Source organism: Pituophis catenifer, unplaced genomic scaffold (assembly GCF_029215685.1).
Source record: "Pituophis catenifer annectens isolate HBS135680 unplaced genomic scaffold, rPitCat1.0.hap2 SCAF_1, whole genome shotgun sequence".
Classification (NCBI taxonomy): domain Eukaryota; kingdom Metazoa; phylum Chordata; class Lepidosauria; order Squamata; family Colubridae; genus Pituophis; species Pituophis catenifer.
In genome coordinates, this window is record NW_027256881.1 from 278,447,220 (window position 1) to 278,461,073 (window position 13,854).

Genomic DNA, 13,854 nt, shown 5'->3' on the forward strand with positions numbered 1-13,854 from the left:
ACATGTGGAGTTCTGTAGTGCTTGAACCCTGGACTTTTGCAAGCAATCTCCTATTTTGCTTTTCTCCTGCTGATGACTCAGATTTCAAGGCAAATCATAGTGCTCTGTCTCATTATTCATTTGATTATCAGCTGTTATCAGAAAGTTTATAGCCCAGTAATAAAGCCGAACAAGGAACTGCCTAGCTATCTGTTTTGAGTTGATTGATAGAGTACACTGATAGAGGATTAAACTGGCCCTGAGATGACAGCCTGTGACTGTGTATTAAATTGGGCTGACGTGGTAAACTGGGAATTCTTCTTGAACACAGTCCACCATGCTTCCTGGTAAGGTCCCTATCTAAATTATTGGATCTTATCACCAGATTGTTGGCATTCTTTTATGTCCTGCTGTTGAATGTCTTCAGTCCTCATGACTTGGATCTAGGAAGGATCAGAAGTTCATGGCCTCTATGGAAATAATGGGGCTTCTCTCAAATAGTCTTGGATTTAACCCTTTATTGGGGTCATTTTGATCCAGAGGAGACTGATTGCTACCACCGTAGCAAGTCTCCAATTTCACAAAAGACAAGCTTCCTCTCCCTTACTTGAAAAAGCAAAAAAAAATTAACCAATATATTGCTGTTTTAAATTGCCTACCTAGTTGACTCATAAACGCAATCTGCATAGATTAAGTAGATTTGCTTCATATTCACTAACATCTATTGACTAAGATATTACACAAGGGAAGAACCAGTGTAAATTTATTCTGAACCATGGAAACTTTGGGTTAGGTATTAGTCTAACTAGACTTAGTTTAGTCTATTGGAGGAGTAAATACTATGAATGTTGCCTGCGCTTTTGATGGAAAAGCAGGTTATTAAACAAGCCAACAAAGAGGTATTGTTTCTGTAGAACATATACCAAAGTACAGCATGATAGAATTATTCTCCCATTACAGTATTTTCACAAACTATATTAGAGGAGATATTTGTGATACATCTGTCTTCAATACTGATGCAAGGACCATCTCTTACTATCATTACGTTCCAGTCCTAAAAGCCCTACTCTTTAATAGGCCAGGTTATACCTATTTGCTTATGAAATGGATAAAAGTGTGCAGACTGATTCTAGGGCTGAGTTCATACGTGAGAGATCCTGGAACTACACCCTAATTTATAACTGAACCTTGATCATAGAGATAACATAAAACTTTATATAGGAAAATGATTCCATGAAAAGCACTCCAGAACATTTGTTTACTTGCATAGGAATTTCCAGGTATTAGTCTGAAACTTATTTAAGCTGTCCTTCTGAGATTGTTTTTTCCCCCCATTTTGATTCATTGTCTTGACAGACAATTTCTTTTTTCTTTTTTTTTTAAATTGCAAAATTACCATATTCTCTCTTAGAATCAAATCAAGAATTACTATTTCTTGGTCTAGAAAAGGGGCCTATAATATAAAAAAAAAAATCAGTGCACATGATTTTTTGATCTTTAAGTAGAGTGGACTTTGGGATTATTCCATCTCCTTGATTCAGTAAATATTAACAGCAGTTTCACACAAATCTTTGCCGAATTTGCAGGAACCAAATAAATAAAAATAAACCAGTTTCGTGGATTGGCTTATATTTGAAGCAACTTATGTATCTGATTGGCTTATTCATATCTGAAGCAGTTTATATATCTGAAGCAAACCTAGCAGTACAGCAAATTGCTAGAGTTACTTTGAATGCATTAAATTTATAAATTCCTTTTTAAATAACATCATTAAATTGTTAAAATACCTAGGTTCCATAAGTCACATCTAAAGCCTTAAAGAACCGGTTCTTCTCTCAAGCACTGGAATAGGGTAAAATCAGAGCTGGAAGATAGGGTGAAGGTTGCATTGAAAAAGGTAGGTTGTGCTACCAGATTTTTGCTTCTGCTTTTATATTGTGTGCAGGGTATTTTTCTTTCATTGTTTTATTATGTTTGGGTTCATATACCTGTTGTGAACCACTTAGAGTTTATTCCTTTTGTTTATTTTTATTAGATTTAAAACATTTGCGTAGCTACCCACCTTCAAATCGAACTCTGGGTGGCTCCCTATATGTGCAATCCTAAGAGCTGCGCTTCTGAGTGGCCATATTCAATACAAGTATTGAAATTAATGAACAAATGAATGAATGAGTAATATATGCATATATTTATTCCAGAAGTGGGGATTTTGTAGTCCTCACATAATTTCATGTGATCCTCAGTTTTATTCCAGCCTTCTGTACAAGTTCAAACCTCTGGTGAGTCTTGCATATCCCTTTCTTGTAGCTGGGGTGTCAAAGGAAATTGGTGTTTTGATCGTTTTTAATTCTGACTCCACCCTTGTGGTCCCTGAGGAAATATGGCAATTGGTAGGAAAAATAGCCCATTCGCAGTCTCTTTCACTAAGAGGTGCTTTTCTGAAATGTTCTTGCTTGTCTAGTACATGAATAATTTGCAGCATCAAATTATCATCCAAAGATTATTATTGCCTTACCCCAAGTATTGATGTAATGCATAAAGTTCTGGTAATAGTCAACAACTTTGCAGATTTTCTGCCAAAAGGGTTTTCTAATTCTGGAAATACCAGGGATTGAACTGGGACCTTTTGCATGCAAAGCATAAGACACTGAGCTATGGTCTTCCTCATTCTTTTAGTCATTATCTTCCTTTTAGCAATTCCAAAAATAGCAGAAGAGTAATCAGACTTCTATAAACATTTTAAAAATATATCCAATAATCAAATGCAACTGGATTTTGCTGTCTGTTGACTAAAAGCTATATGCGGTTGGCATTTTATTTTCAAATGCAGTTTTAGTGTACTAATTTTCCTAGTTTTTAGCTAGCATAAAAAAACAAAGAACGCCCAGACTATTTTTAATTTTATTATCCAATAAAATGTGAATTAGCTAATAAACAATGCATAGACAAATAACATTGAGAACACTAATAAACATTTGTTCCGTTCCTAATTTCTAATATACTGATTGCTCAGAGAGAAAATGTAAATTCGAAGAATCATATGAACACCGTTTCAAACAGCATATCTTGATTTTATAAAGTATTACAATGATAGTATTTTTAAAAGATTTTCTAAATTAAAAAAAAATTCTAGTCAATCTAGTTTTGAGTTGAAAGCGAATCTGATTCTTTCAACAAAGGAAAGAAGATGAATATAAGAGGAATTAAGGCAATTGTTTTACATTTCACTATATGGAACATCTTGTATTCTTCTAACATTCATAGTTCTGAAGCTAACCCATTCTTACTGTGATATTAGCTACTGAAAATGTGAGCCATTTGACAGTACATTCCATTTGAATTTCTTAATAATTTTAAGTCTTTTAAAAAGATTTTATTCCTTTAATTGTTAGTCATCTTTTGTGCTCACTTGATGAAAAGATGGGATGTAAATTGAATAAATAATAACAACACATATCCAGAAATGAAGTAGACACAAGCTACGGTATAATTCCACCAGTGCAGGAATGCAGATGTCTTCCAAATATTGGTTTTGGCAGCAAATGTAGTCTAGCTATGGCTAACCTATTTCCTAGGTAATATACAAAGCCCTTGGAATAAGCTGGAATTGACTGTGTCCTTAAAAAACAAAGGCAAAAGCCATTCCATCCATCCATAAAACATTTTAAAGCCAAACCACCCCAGAAACAGTAATTCTGCAATTGGAATGTTCAATGTTGTTTTAATGAAATGAAAGGAGAAAGAGATGCTGGATTAGAATTGCAAATATCTAATTTTTGTTCCATTTTCTACAATTCGGATTAAGTGTAGAAAGCAGTTAGGCTTTCTAACAGAAAGTGTTAGGCTCTGGAGGGAGGAGACTCCCAAGCTTGAAAACTACTCCCTTCCTGCTTTAAGACTAATTCAAATTATTTTTTTGCACTTTATTTTAATTTCTGAAGCATAAGAAGACATTGGAAAACTGCACTGATAGACTTTCCCCTTACTTGTAGTTTGTTCTAAGGAGCAACAGGAGGTTACTGGTAATCGACTGGGCATTATTAGTATATATTCTGCCTGCATTCAAAACTCATTGAAATGAATTAAGTAAGACCAGCCGTAGAGCCGTTTAAAATTAATTCAGAATAACGTTGAAGGGCATTGTCTTGGAGTAGGCACAGAGAAGTATCCATCAGAACTGATCATCAGTCACTTCAGCCTGGCAATGCAAGTTTAATTATATTTAACATAACACAATTGTATTTCATAGTATGACTACAGTTGTATCTATTGCTCCTTCTTCTTATATATGGTAAATGCAGAAATAATTTGATTAAGAACATGGTTAAATTAAATCCACTCCAACAATGTATGTTTCATTTGGAGAGTTAGTGGTGTTAAATGTGCCCTATTCTTAAGATGCCATATCACATGTCATATTATCTAGCAGAGAGCCAGTCTACAATAAGATTCAAAAGCTAGGATCAAAGTCAAGGTTACATTTCACAAAGAAGTCTACTAAGAGGATTTGCTCTTGTTATTTTTTATATCTTGTAATTATGAGAGACATAGATGCTACTGAAAAATGATGTGGTCTGCAGTTTCAGAGGATTGGCACCATCCCTTCTGGACACCATCAGTCATGGTTGATGCATGTGGTTTTATTTTTTAAATGGAACCAAATCAGAAATGTATCTGATACACACCCACCCACCCACACACACCGCACACACACACACACACACACACACACACACACACAATATATATATATATATATGTTTTTCTTCTAGCCAGGTTTTCCCTACGTAACCAAGGTTTTTTTGTAGCTCCAGCTCAGTAGAATCACATCTACTCGGTTCTGGGCTTTTTTCTTTTCTAACAGCTAGCAAGCTCTAACTGCTAGGTGGGAGACCTAAATAGATCCATTTCTAGCTCGTTTGCTTTCATCAGTAGGCCACACCCATATCTTATGTATCCTCCCTGTAAAGGTACAGTATTAATTTTCTTACTTCTTCGTAGGGTTTATGTGTGTTTTTCTTCTAGCCAGGTTTTCCCTACGTAACCAAGGTTTTTTTGTAGCTCCAGCTCAGTAGAATCACATCTACTCGAAGAAGAAGAAAATAAGAAGAAGTAAGAAAATTGATACTGTACCTTTACAGGGAGGATACATAAGATATGGGTGTGGCCTACTGATGAAAGCAAACGAGCTAGAAATGGATCTATTTAGGTCTCCCACCTAGCAGTTAGAGCTTGCTAGCTGTTAGAAAAGAAAAAAAGCCCAGAACCGAGTAGATGTGATTCTATTGAGCTGGAGCTACAAAAAAACCTTGGTTATGTAGGGAAAACCTGGCTAGAAGAAAAACACACATAAACCCTATGAAGAAGTAAGAAAATACTGCTATTGAGGTACTGACCAAATCGCCAAAAGTAATAGATCCAGCTATGTAAGAATTCTTGGTTTGTTCGGAGCACTCTCCCTCGATTGATCTCTCTTGCAACCATATTAATGGAGCTCTTTTTGTCCACAGTTGTTGTCACAACTTAATAGGATACTAACATTTTGTCAAGGGGAATGTAAAATAAAATTAAGAGAAGAACTGGTAGCAGAGAGATATAGTTGCCAATGGTTCCCTATTTACAATTATTATAAAAAAATAAAACAGATAAATCGAATTGTGTACAAATGATGAACGTGCAGTTGCTAAAATGCATAAACTGTCATTAAAAATTGAAATAGAAGAAAAACAAGTGAAAGAATGGATAATAAAATGGGCTAAAGTTTTTGGTTATAATAGAGGATACAGATGGAACAGTGGAAAAATATGTGGCTGAAAGGATTGAAATTTACACTGTGCTCTAATCTTAAAGAGATATAAACGGATACACCGTTGGTATACAGGTAGTCCTCGATGTTTAGCAACAGTTCAGAGTTATGACTGACCCCAAAAAGCGTAATTGTGACCTAGATTCAAAGTACTGATGATTGCCCCCCCACCTCCCCAGTCATGTGACCAAACTTCGGACACTCAGCAACATGGTCACATTTATGGTTGTTTGCGGCATCCTGCGGTCATGTGACTGCACTTTACATCCATTTTGCCAAAAACTGGCACTTAATTTCAGCTAAACCACGCCCATAATGTACACATAGCTCATTTAATGACCATGGTGTTCTCGTACTGACTGCTGTAGCCACTTTATGGCCACCATGTTTACTAAATCTTCGCCACAAAAAGGCTCGTAAAATTGGCCAACTCTTTTTATGACCATTACAACATATCATAATGAGCAGACTCCATTATGGTTAGATGTTGAGGAGTACCCATATGTCACCAGAGTATATTTTGTGGATATGTAAAATGTTAGAAAATTCTGGATTCAAATACATGCACTGCTTTTGGAGAATTTCAAAGACTAACATACCATTAATTTTGGGATCGATAGGCAAACAGTTGTAAAAAAAGTTATGGAATTTTGGTTTTGTGCATGATAACTTAAGCAAGATTATTATATTCACAAAGATGGAAAGTACCCACAATGGAAGAATGGTTGGTGAAGACAATAAAAGTTGTTGAGATGGCTAAATTGACTTCTTTGAACAGAGAAAAGCCAATATCTATTTTTATTGTTGAATGGAAACCCCTTACAGACTTTTGCTTGAGTCAGAAAAAGTGAAGCTATGTTTTATGGTTTTAATGATTAGAAGGGAAAGTTTATAGAAAAAAAGAGAGTTAGGTTGTAACCATGGGGTAAGAGGTAATTTTTAATTGTACTTATAAAAAGAAAATTGGAAGCTTCTTCTCTGTAACTTTTTTCCTTTTCTAATTTTCTTCTACGTTTCCCCACTTTCTCACACCATTAGCTTTCTCTTTGATTTCTTTACTTTTCTTTTTCACACTTTATATTATAAATTTAAATGTATATATATTAAATATAAATAAAAGGTTTTCCCAGTCCACATCTGGTAACCTAGCTAATTTAAAACAGTTGTTTGACGCTGGAATAAACATCCTACCTGTGAGTGCTTGTAAAAGGTGAGCTTGAAATCCCATTAACTTTACATGGGAAGAGATTAGTCACATTGTCTCTTAGTGTGCTCCCAGCTATTAAAGTCAAAAGCTTGTACTAAACAAGGAACACTAAGTGGCTTTTAAGACATACAGTACAATCCACAGATTGTGAAAGAGCTAATTTTTGTGCTGGCAGCAGTTTTAAGTTGATCCAGTTCCTTGGTGTGTCCTGAATGCTCCCAAGAGGTTTGTTTACAGCTCATTTTGATACGAGCCTTTAGATAATTACCGTATTTACTTTTCCCAGAATCTTACTTCACTTTTTAATTTTATTTTTTAGGAATTGTTCGTGGCCAGACATGCCCATGAATGTGGAGAAATTTAGGCAGGTGAGCTGTGAATTGCTAATGAAATAATTATTTGTGTGACATGTGATATACCAAAAGGTCATGAGCTGCGTTTTCAATATTTTTTTTAATATGTTTTCTTTTCTTTATATTCTGATCCTGTCTCCTGCTTTGGAGTAGTATCTACCAGTAGGTAGCTTCTGCTTACAGGAGGCACCCTACTGTTGCCTTCTATTAGCCACCAATGTTTCCAAGAAAGAGGGTTTTCATACAGGGGTGAAATCCAGCAGGTTCTGACAAGTTCTGGAGAACCGGTAGCAGAAATTTTGAGTAGTTCGGAGAACCGGCAAATACCACCTCTGGCTGGCCCCAAAATGGAGTGGGAATGGAGATTTTGCAATATCCTTCCCCTGGAGTGGGGTGAGAATGAAGATTTTACAGTATCCTTCCCCTGCCACTCCTAACAAGCCACACCCAATAAGCCACACCCAACAAGCCACACCACACCCAACAAGCCATGCCCACAGAACTGGTAGTAAAAAAATTTGGATTTCACCACTGCTTTCATATCTGGTGAAAGATAAACAAAAAGTGAAATAATTAATAGTCTGCCTCCTAGCCAAACAGCAACAAGATGTGTGGCTAGAGGAATTCTTCTCTTTATGGCCACCTCTTTCAAGAGATAGACCAATATCACAAGAAGTACATGAAATCAAATGTTATTTTTTAAAAACAGAAAAAGAAAATGTAAACGTAATTCTTTACATTTTGAAATGCAAATATACAATTTTGAAGAAGAGAAATCACACAACTGTTCAGATTATGTGGGAAGAGCACACTGATTAAAAAAGAAAATGCAATTATGCAAAATACTCTGAATAGACCACAAATTGGTAGACAACTGCTACAAATAGGATTTATCCATCCCATAGCCCCAGTAAAGAGGTAGGCAGTTACTCTGAAATATTGCCAAGAAAACTCCAGGGATCTGTTCAGCCAGTCACTAGGTCTCAAACACTGACTCAAAGGCACCAAAAAAAAAAAAAAAATTAGATCCATGCTATAATATGATTTATTGCTATTGCTTAGCACATTGTAAGCCGCCCTGAGTCTCTGGAGAAGGGCGGCATATAAATCAAATTAAAAAAAAAAAAAGGCTAACTTTAAAAATACTCTCATAAGTTTTAGACAGGGTTAATGAATCTTAGATTTACTACAAAAGCAGATTACAAACTCAATATAAATTCCTCATTAGATGTGCTAACTATTTCTACAGAAATAAAATATTCATTTAATAAATGCCCCCCTCCCTCCTGCTTTTCTATTTATCTGGACTTTCCTATAGATTCCTGGAGATGCCAGCCACGTATGAGATGGCACACCCCATTTGTTTCCAGGCGTCTTTCCAGAAACCTATAGCTTATTTTAAAAGAGACAAAACTAGTTTTTTTTAATCTTTAGGAAAGGGAAAGGTTGGGGGAAATCTATCTGTATGTGATATTGCATTTCTTTCTCATGAGAACTGATTTTGCTAAGGGATATATACAATATTGAGGAAGAGCCTTGGTGGCGCAGCAGATTAAAGTACTGTTAAGTAACACTGCAATTACTGCAAGTTTGAATCTCACCAGGCTCAAGGTTGACTCAGCCTTCCATCCTTTCGAGGTAGGTAAAATGAGGACCCGGATTGTGGGGGCAATGAGCTGACTTTGTATAAAAAAGAACACCGTTGGGGGGGGGGCGAAAGCCCTACTAAGCAGGTATATACAAAAAGTATGAAGGCTATTGCTTAACGCATTGTAAGCCGCCCTGAGTCTCCGGAGAAGGGCAGCATATAAATTGAACCAATAAATAAATAAATAAATAAATAAAGTCTGTTGGCTCGTGAGAGAACCACACCCATGATGGTCATATGAAGTCATTCACTAATGGACACAGAAAAAACGTATCTACCTTCATACCTAACTGAAGGGGGAGGAACCATATAAAAAGTTCAAGCTACATTAACTAAGACTTCAGAACTTTTCAGGGCTCACCTTGAATGAAACCACTTTTGCTACCAGCCTAGGTGCCAGCATGAAGAAAGTCTTCAATTAGACCCAAAGGATGAGAAGATTTATTTATTTATTTATTTATTATTGCGATTTATATGCCGCCTTTCTCCCGAGGGACTCAGGGCGGCTTACAAAAATGACAATTTCCAATACAAATCACAATAAAATTAAAATCAACAGCCCAATTAAAACAATTTAAAATTATAACAATGTACACCCAAAACGGATCAGTTGAGTTGATGAAAGAGCCACGTCTTCAGCTCGCGACGGAAGGAAAGGAGGTCGGGGGCTGTCCTGAGCTCGGTGGGCAATCCATTCCAGAGGGTCGGGGCTCCCACAGAGAACGCTCTCCTCCTGGGGGCTGTCAGCCAACATTGTTTGGCCGACAGCACCCTGAGGAGGCCCACTCTGAGAGCGCATGGGGTGATGGGAGAGCGGCAGGAGATGGTCCTGCAAGTACCCCGGGCCTAAGCCATGAAGGGCTTTATAGGTAAGTGCCAGCACCTTGAAATGAATCCAGAATGCCACCGGCAGCCAGTGCAGCTCACGCAGGAGAGGTGTTACACGGAAGTATCGAGAAACCCCCGTAACTACCCGCGCAGCTGCATTCTGGACTAGCTGGACTAGCTGGACTGACACCTGGACTGGACTGACACCTGTTCACAGCATGCCAGCAACCAGGCCGTGCAAACAAGCGAAGCCCCATCTGCAGGGTGCAGGCAGCATGGAAAACCACGTCCCTCCAGTCTGTGGAAAAACCTTTCTCCATGGAATCGGTCCCTGGTGTCCAAAAGCTTGGAGGCCATGCCTTATAGGAATAAGCACCCTTCGTAGATTTTGATAGCAGGGCAGAGAAACAGTTTGGCAAAAGAGCTGTTCTGCCAAGCGACTTGGCCCATATGATTTGGCAGACAAATATCTTGGCTATGTTATTTAGCCAAGGTATTTGGTATGTCTGCCAATACAAAGAAATTGATCTTTATCTTAAAGTACATAGTGGTAAAGTTTCTGTGATGTTAATATTAATTAGTTTTAAAATGGTCATTTCTTCACTGTTTCTTTTCTGAAATGCACTCCAATAGTTTTGATTAACAAGAAAGTTCTGGGTTTAACTGTCCAAATACTAGATTTCTCCATGTATATGGGTTGTTTTTTTTTGTCTCTTACAATCTGCCAGCCTCCCAAGTAGACCAGACAGGAAACATGACAAGATGAGTTAATTCCACTTTATTGAAAGGCCATATTAGCAGCAGCTTTCAAGTCTGATAGTACAGATCTCCCACTATTTCTTTTATTTCCTGATAAGTTAGAGCGAATCCTTTCTAAGTTCCTTTTTATGTGCATTACTAAATTGTGGGCCCTTCCCACTTTTTTTTTAATTGGTTGTTTATTTATAAAATACATTTATATGACTGCCCAACTCACATAGGGTGACTTTGGGTGACTAACATCCTGTGATTATTCCCTAGGCAGCTTATCCTCATCCTGCAAGGTCATTTTCACATTACATTATATAATCAGTTACTTCCTCTGTTACTGAATTTGCTAACCTTATGTTTGAGTTACAACTTATTATTTTCCAGTCTTCTTTCTTTAGTAAACTTCAAACAAAACAAAACAAAACAGTCATATGGTTCACTGAATGGGAGAAACGCAGCAAAATTGTAATCGGCTGATGACAGTGAAACTTGGACATTGATGCTGTCTTGACTTCGCTTAATCATTTGACTGATTTGATCTTCTTTTATTTGTTTTTATCCTATATATCCTCTTATGCAGCATGGATTGGCAGTTTGACAGGGATTGTCTGACTGACAGCTTAAAACAAAAGGTTAATGTAGGGCAGATAATTTAAAAAAAGAAAAGGAAAGGCTGAAAGCTAGATCAAATGGGTGTAATATGGGTCTAACCTTTTTAATCGTTATGGGCATATTTGAACTGTTGAGAACATGTAATTCTAGAAAAATTAGGCAATCAGAAAACCTGCTCATTTACCAGAAGGCAAATTGGTGAGGATACAACTCATCACATGTCTCATCAACTCCAAGATGATTTTTGTATTCTCAACTTAGTTTTGAAGGGGACAAACCTTCCCAAACAAAATGGTGGATTGATGCTATCCACCATTTTTTATTTTCCAACAATGTCTGTAAAATACATATTGGGCATTCTTTGAAATAATGAGAATGCTTATACATTGCAACTTTGTTCTTCTTTAAAAAGAAAAAGAAATGGTCTTGGGGGGAAAAACGGTTATGGGACAAGGAATGTGGAAAAGGGAAAAGTCTGTGGACCTACTGAGGTCTGTAGATATTACTTTAAAGGTCCTAATTTAAAATAAACTCCAAACTGGAAACAGCTCACTAGGTTTTCTCAAACTTGATCTTTACAGTTCAAATAAAGCAGAGTTATTGGGTCAGTTTCAAATTGATTAGAAACCTATGCACTAATATCTAGTGCATAGCTGTATTAAACTGCTAGGGGAGTTGCATGCTACGATTTATGTGGGGTCTGGATTGCATCTTAATTATATCATGTAAGCTGAATGACAATACTGCAAATGATTTGTGGAAAGTGATAATTATATGTCACTCTTGTCCAAATCTCATTTTACAGACAGTAAGGAAAAAAGGTTTCTTTCTTTTTTTTCTTTTGTGCTATGTGCCTTTGTTAGACTAGATGGAAAAAGTCATAAAACAGAGCTGGGAGATTCCGCTTAGGCAAAAGCCAGAGTCTTCTCCCTATTTCACAGCAGGCCAGAAGTTATCTAGGAAAAGTGTTTCAGGGAGGGAGCTATCAGGCCATCTCCCTTAGAAACTCCATCGAAGGCACAGCTATGAACTAAGTATTCTTGCAAGCAGAGTAATGGCTCAAATAGACATCCAAACAATTCTTATTGTTAGAGAAGCACTCTAGATATATTCTAAGAACTCTACAGCTTTTCCTCTATCACTCTGTGGCCCATCTAAATCTGACTCCCCCCCCTGCTTCCCTCCTACCCTTGCAGCTATATCAATAAACTAGCATTTCTAAATCTTGGCAGTTTGAAGATATGTGTGCTTCAACGCCTAGAATTCCCTCGCCAGCCATGCCTATCCCCGACAAGAAAGCCTGTCCCTGAAACCCATCCCCAGGTAGATCTTTTTTAAAGTAAAAAGGGATAGAAAGCAACATTTCTCCCACAGAAATGACCTATTTTTCTTTGCCAAGCATTCAGTAAGTCTCTCTAAAGAGAGAAAATCCTCTAATCTTCAATCTGAAGTTGATAAAAGATGAGAGGTTGCCTTCTGCCCATCCACATGTTCAACACTCAGCCTTTTCTAGGTGGGTTAGAAATGTGAGATAAGGGAAAGGAGACGGTAGGCCAGGTAGGATCTTGGCATGCCCAAATGATCTCCAGGAAGTGCTAATAAAAAAGGGCAGTGACCTCAGTCAAAGCAAGCAGTACCTAGTGGCCTGGTTACTTATTTAAAGTGTGGAGAGGGGGCTGGGATGGGACCAAGAATGGAGAAGATTGTTTCTTGACTTACTTCACAGTGGTGCAGTGGTTAGAATGCAGTACTGCAGGCTACTTCTGCTGATCACCGGCTGCCAGCAGTTTGGCAGATCGAATCTCACTAGGCTCAAGGTTGACTCAGCCTTCCATCCTTCCGAGGTCGGTAATATGAGGACCCAGGTTGTTGGGGGAAATATGCTGACTCTGCAAACTGCTTAGAGAGGGCTGTAAACCACTATGAAGCGGTATATAAGTCTAAGTGCTATTGCTATTGCTATTTCACTGAGAAATGGAAGATTTGAAGATGACTAGCCAGTTTGTGTAGTGATTAAGGAATTGGGCTAGAAACCAGGAGACAGTGAGTTCTAGTCCCACCTTAGGCATGTAGCCAACTGAACCTTGGGAGAGTCACTTTCTCTCACCTCTATGAAGAACCTTGTCAAGAAACCTGCAAGGATTTTTTTCAGGCAGTCTCTCAGGCATGATTGAATGGGGTGGGGGGGAAGGTAAAGGCGATGCAAGACGCTACTAGAGAGGAGAACCCTAATGAGCAGAAAAGCATCCTAATTAAAGAGAAAGGTTAACTTGGTGTACAGATAAATCTACATACACATTCTCTTGTGTTTATACTATTCCGAGTTTCCTACTACCAGAGCAGAACAAATCCTGTTGGTAAACTAGTTGAGTTGCATTGATAAATTTAACTCATTTACAAACTTAAAACAAATTTGAATTTGGTGATAGAATAGTTAGATTCCTTTGATGTACTATCGATTCTTTCCCTAGCAGTCCCCCTGCCTGAACTAGCGAAGCTGGACCCAGAACTGAACATTGAATTTCCTCCAATTAATTTCATTGGGAGATTTTGCATCTCAGATTACCTTCAGATATGAAGTAGCTTGGGATCTCATAGTTTCTGGGTCAAATATGAATTTATATTTGTCTTTGTACATATATTAAAATGTAGTATTTGCTTAATCAGGTGC

General features: G+C 37.5%; 1 protein-coding gene across 8 annotated transcripts in view; it reads left to right on the top strand.

The window, feature by feature from the left end:
• TMEM229B (transmembrane protein 229B) overlaps positions 1–13,854 on the top strand; it is a 48,109-nt gene that overhangs the window by 24,791 nt on the left and 9,464 nt on the right. For 7 of the 8 annotated variants that reach the window (XR_011600055.1, XR_011600059.1, XR_011600056.1 and 4 more), the window contains one exon: positions 7,312–7,360. Coding sequence is in view for 5 of the 8 variants with exons in the window: in XM_070938239.1 (XP_070794340.1) it covers positions 7,331–7,360 (30 nt within the window). In the remaining 3 variants the exon portion in view is untranslated. Of the gene's footprint in view, positions 1–1,792; positions 1,877–7,311; positions 7,361–13,854 lie in introns of those variants that run through there. The other variant, XM_070938249.1, reaches the window with a different exon arrangement.